Source organism: Sceloporus undulatus, chromosome 4 (genome assembly GCF_019175285.1).
Source record: "Sceloporus undulatus isolate JIND9_A2432 ecotype Alabama chromosome 4, SceUnd_v1.1, whole genome shotgun sequence".
Taxonomy (NCBI): Eukaryota; Metazoa; Chordata; class Lepidosauria; order Squamata; family Phrynosomatidae; genus Sceloporus; species Sceloporus undulatus.
Window position 1 is genome coordinate 80,565,362 of NC_056525.1, and position 5,648 is coordinate 80,571,009.

Genomic DNA, 5,648 nt, shown 5'->3' on the forward strand with positions numbered 1-5,648 from the left:
CATGCAGTTCAAATTATACTGGATGTTAATCTGGAGGAAAAAAAGGAGTCTGCCAAGGGTTCTTGTTGGAGCACTAACTGAAAGAAAGAAGTTGCTAGTCAGAGCTTTCCTCGGCTTGAGCCTCTTTTTGCGGAGGCATGGCGACCAGGGTGACCAGGTGTCCTACCCAGAAAGGAGGACAAGGCACCGCAAAATGGAGGACCTTCCACACACACAAAAAGGAGGGGACGCCCAAATCAAAGCTCAAACACACTAACTTTAAATGTAAACGTATGCTTCTCAGCCGCGCTCACACTGGAGAGCATTTTGGAACCCTTCCTGGAGAGAAGGTGGGAATGGAGGACACGTCCTGGAAAAGGAGGGCGCCTGGTCACCCTGGTCTTCTGAACTGAGAAAGGGACTCACCTCCACACACCCAGGGGCTTGTGGGTCCAAACTGGGGGGGGGGGGCTCCTCTTCTTCCTCACCTGAACCTTTTGAAACCCTTCCTGGAGAGAAGGTGGAAAGGTCGGCCATGTCCTGGAAAAGGAGGACGTGTCCGGTCACCTTGAAAAGGACTTCATAGATAAGTGGGCCCTTGGGATCTGCTAGGGTTTGGCTCCAAGACACACAACACACCCCTTTCTGCGGATGCCAAAATCTGTGGATGCTCAAGTCCCACGAACAACAGTGGCATGGCAACACGGTCTCCCTTCTACCGCCAAGTCAAGGTTGGCTTTGGGGAACTGATATGTTTTTTTTTTAATGGTTTAATGAGTGGATTAAAAAAAATCAGTGGATACGGAGGGCTAAGGTTACTGGGGGGGGGACAAAACTGGGGGCCGGTCATTCATTCGAAGTTGCGATCTCTCAACCTCTCCTCCTCTCTCTCTCTGCACATGCTCTACTACATGCCTTTAGGGCCGCCGTCGGGGCTACTGCTTCTCGGGGGCCGGGTTGACCAGGGGCCCATAGAGCCCATTGGGGTAGCCCTGCTCCTTGTGGGCCCCGACGGCTGCGGCTGCGGCGGCTGCGGCTGCTGCTGCGGCAGCGGAGCGGTCGCGCATGAGGTCACTGAAGGCGTACTCCATGGGGGGCCGGAATCCCAGGGTGGGCATGAGCCCCGCCGTCGAGTAAGGGGCCATGAAGGCCAGGCCCCGGCTGTGGGCCGCTGCTGCAGCGGAGTAAGCCAGCCGGAGAGGGCTGAGGCCCAGGTGGGTGCCCAGCGGGTAGGCGCTACCCTCCGCCCCCGAGGCCCCCGACGCCGCCCCAAAGTGAGTGGTGGCGTTGGGCTGGAGCGGGGAGAAGGCCGAGCGACTGCCCAGGGCTCCGATGGCCGGGGTCATGGCTCCGGCTAGTAAGGGACGATGGTGGGCGGCCGAGGAGGAGGAGGAAGAGGCAGTGGGCCCCGTCGGGGAAGGTTGCTGCTGCTGCTGGAGAGCCCCCAGGGTCCCAGGGCCCTCGCCTCTGGCCCAGCCTTCCTCGCCAGCCTTTTCCGGGCTGCTCCCTCGAGGGTGGAGCTGCTGTTGCTGCTGCTGGGGATGATGGTGGTGGTGGTGGTGATGGTGGTGATGATGGTTGTTGAGGATCTGCTCGATGGCTTGCACCACGTCCCCTCCGCACCCGGCCAGGACCAGCTCCAGGACGCTGCGTTTGTGGGCCGGGAAAACCCGAGTCAGGATGTCCAGCGGGGTCCGGTGTTGGCGGCTGCTCACCCCCGATGACGAGGCTGCCGCGGCTGCAGCCGCTGCAGCAGCCGCAGCTGCGGCCAAACCCGTCGAGGCGGCCCCGGCTTCCTCCCTCTCCACCTCCGAGCAGCCCGAGTCCGAGCCCATGGGACTGATGGAGGAGACCGGGCTCTCCTCCTCTTCTGCCCCGACAGCGGCGGCCCCGTCCTTGGCGGCTTTGGAGAGCGGGGAGCTGAGGGAGGACTCGCCATCGCCGTTCTCCGAGCCCGAGGCGCAGCCTGGACGGGGAGGCTCCGGGGAAGAAGTGCCGCCGGGAGCCCCGTCCGCCCCGTCAGGGGACAAGGGCTTGCTATGCTGCTGCTGCTGAGGGGTCGCCGAGCGGCTCGGGAGAAGGGACTTCGGGAAGAGCTCGAACTTCTGCAGCTTCACCTCTGGCAATAAAAGAGAGGAAAAAAAGGAGACCCGTCAATTGAGCAAAGTTCGACGTCGGAGGCTGCATCCACACTGAAGAAATAACCCGTTTTGGCACTGCTTTAACTCTTTGTCTGGCTCAAGGCTATGGAATTCTGGGAGTTGGAGTTTGTTGTGGACTGAGGAAGGGACCCACCCCCACACACCCAGGGGCTTATGGGTCCAAACTGGGGGGGGGGATCCTCTTCTTCCTCACTTGAACCTTTTGAAACCCCTCCTGGAGAGAAGGTGGAAAGGTCGGACATGTCCTGAAAAAGGAGGACGTGTCCGGTCACCTTGAAAGGGATTCCAGCCTACTACTGTCCGCTCTGGACCCCACAACAAACTCCAACTCCCAGAATTCCATAGCACTTGAGCCAGACAAAGAGTTAATGCAGTGCCCAAACGGGTTATGTCTCCAGTATTTCCCCCTGAACAGGGGGACCAGGTGTCCTCTTTTTCCAGGACACGTCCTCCATTCCCACCTTCTGTCCAAATGGAGGAATTCCAAAACGTCCTCCTCCATTGGGAGCATGGCTAAAGAAGCATGATTTTTACACTTATAGGAGTGTGTTCAGCTTTTATTTGGTCGTGCCCTCCATTTTCCTTGAGTGTCCTACATGTTGTGGATGCCTTGTCCTCCTTTGGGGTTACTATACCTGGTCCAAGGAGGATGGGGCTGCCACTTGTTCTGGGGCTACAGAGCCAAAAGGAGAGAGAGAAAAGGGGGGTGAGGTTGGACTTCCAAATGAAGGTGGGTCTGCTTTGGCCTGCCTACCAAGACAGAAGGGAGGGGAGGGGTGTTGTTGTTGCTGTTGTTGTTGTTGTGTGCCTTCAAGTCATTTCTGACTTATGGTGACCTTACTTAAGGCATAGTCCAGCACTGAAGCCACCAGGCCACGCTGGCTCTCCCAAATCTAGAGGAAATGGACACCTGGTCCTTGGGGACATTTCGGAAAGAAAGTTGCACATTCTTTAGGCCCCTTTTGGAAGCACTGAGAGTGTAAGACTTTCGAACCAAGTCAAGGGGACCAGATGCGTCCTCACCGCAAAGGAGGGCAAGGCCCCACTCCGTAAAATGTCGGACCTTCCAGGAAAATGTAGGGCATGAGTAAATCACAACTCAAAACCCTCGTACAAATATAAATCCGTGCTTCTTGCTCCAAATGGAAGACATTTTGGAATTCCTCCTGGACAGAAGGTGGAAATGTTGGACAGGTCCGGGAAAAGGAGGACGTCTGGGCACCCTGGCCGAGATCCACTGGAATGAGAAGGGGAGAGACACCCAGACAACCACCCGCCTATGGATCCGGATTTGGGGGGAAGGAGTTGCTGGGAGGGGGGTCTCCTCTTCCTCCTCCTCCTCTTCACCTGAAGGCCCCCTACTTCTTCTTCTTCATCTTCCTCCTATTCACCTGAAAACCCCCTACTTCTTCTGCCTTCTCCTCGCCTGAAGGCCCTCTACGTCTTCAACATGTCTTTCTCCTGCTCATCTGAAGGCCCCCTACTTCTTCTATTGCTTCTTCTTCCTCCTCCCCTGAAGACCCTCTACTTCTTCCTCATCCTCATCCTCATCACCTGAAGGCCCCTTACTTGTACTACTTTATCCTCCTCACTTGAAGTCCCTCTACTTCTTCTTCTTCTTCCTCACTTGAAGGCCCTCTACTTCTTCCTCATCCTTATCCCCCTATTTCTTCTTCTATCTTCCTCCTCCTCACCCGAAGGCTCCTCATTTCTTCTTCCTCACCTGGAGGCTCCCTACCTCCTCCTCCTCTTCACCTGAAGGCCCCCACTTCTTCTGCTTCTTCTTCTTCACTTGAAATCCCCCTACTCCTTCTTCTTCCTCCTCCTCCCCGAAGGCTTCCTACTTCTTCTTCCTTATCCTCCTCTTCCTCCTCCTTCCTTCCTTCCTTCATTCATTCATTCCTCCTCCTCCTCACCTGGGCTCCCGGTGCCTCCGGCTCCTTCGTTGGCGGCGGCTGCGGCGGCGGCGGCTGCTGCGGAGCAGACGGAGCCGAAGACCTCGTAGGCCGGGCGGGGCGGGATGATGCCGTTGGCGGCGGCCAGGGCGAGTCCCTCGGCGGTTCCGTAGAGGAGCTGGAGCTCGCGGGCCTCGTTCTCCTCCTGGGCCTGCTGTCTCCGGAGGGCCACCTGGGCGGCCATGACCCGCTGCCGCTCGGCGATCAGGGTGCACTTGGCGCAGAGGCAGTCCTTCCAGCGGCAGTAGCGCTTGTGGCCCTTCAGCGCCGAGACCACGCCGTGGTTCCTGCACCGGGCGCACTTCGGGGTCCGCGGGTACTTCTCGGCCGCCCGCAGCAGCAGAGGCGGGCCCCGCAGCAGACCCCCGGCCACGCTCACCGGAAGGCTGGCCGCGGCAGCAGCAGCAGCCGCCGCCGCGGCCACGGAGCCCGGCCCCACCGAGGAGGAGGAGGGCGCCACCGAGGGGGCCACGCTGGGCAGCTCCATCCGGGGAAGGCAGGCAGAGGGGCCCCGGGGCTCAGATACGCCCCCAAAGAGGGACCCTCTCCCTTCCTCCCTCCCTTCCTTCCCGGCCTCTAGGCCCCCGCCGGCACCAGGCCCCCAACTCTGGAGGCAGAGACTCTCAACTGGGCGCCCTCCACCAGGCTCCAGCAAGTTTTCTTCCCTCCTCCTTCCCCAGGTTACACCTCCCTTTCTCCCGCCCTCTCTCTTCTCTTTCCTTCTTCCTTCCTTTCCTTTCCTTCCGTCCTATCTCCCCTCCTTCCTTCCTTCCTTCTTTTCACTTTCCTCCTTCCTGCCTTCCTAGCTGTCTCTCTATCTATTTTTCTCCCTCCCTCCCTCCCTCCCTTCCTTCCTCTCTCTCTCTCCTTTCCTCCCTTGCCTCTTTCCTTCCTTCTTTCTTATCTATCTCCCTTCTTTCCTCCCTTTCTTTCTCCTTCCTCCTTCCCTCTTCCTTCTTTCCTATCTATGTATCTGTCTATCTATCTCCCTTCCTTCCTTCCTTCCTTCCTTCCTCAGCCACCTCTCCTTCCTGGCAGACCCTCCTCCTTGGGCTCCTCCAAGGCCTTGGGCCAAGGGGTGGGCAGCCTCCTCCTTCCTCCCGACCGCTCTTTCCCCCGGGGCCCTCCTTGCAGCCTAGTCCCTCCGAGGCCCCCAGGAGCCCGGACCCATCCCTTGGGCCCAACTCCTCGCCTCCCTCCAGACGCCGCTCCCAAGGTGCTGCTGGCCAGAGGCAATCCAAAGCCCCCCAAGAGCCCTGCCCCGCCGCGGCGACCCTCTCTCAGCCTCCTCCCTGGCTCCTCCCGGGCCGCCTTCCTCCCCCCGCTCTCCCAGCAGAGGCTCTGGGTTCCAGTCCGGCGCCTCAGCCCCAACTTTTCCGGAGGGATCCACCGAAGGGCCGCAAGAGAGAGAGAGAGAGAGAGAAGGAGAGGGAGAAGGAGAAGGAGAGGGAGAAGGGAAATGGCCTCGGGTCCGCGCTGCCCGGCTTGTTGCGCCTGGCGTTGCCATTCGGCAACATTTGGAGCACAATGTGGCGCCTGGGATTGGCCAAGG

At 59.3% G+C, this 5,648-nt stretch overlaps 1 protein-coding gene across 1 annotated transcript; it reads right to left on the reverse strand.

The window, feature by feature from the left end:
- Positions 1-594: 594 nt before the first annotated feature.
- On the reverse strand, positions 595-4,583 carry DMRTA2 (DMRT like family A2). Its single transcript, XM_042464308.1, has 2 exons — positions 4,058-4,583; positions 595-2,098 (listed from the first exon to the last, which is right to left on the reverse strand). Exons 1-2 carry the CDS (start codon positions 4,581-4,583, stop codon positions 915-917), a joined length of 1,710 nt encoding a protein of 569 aa, XP_042320242.1. The 3' UTR covers positions 595-914.
- Positions 4,584-5,648: the final 1,065 nt, after the last annotated feature.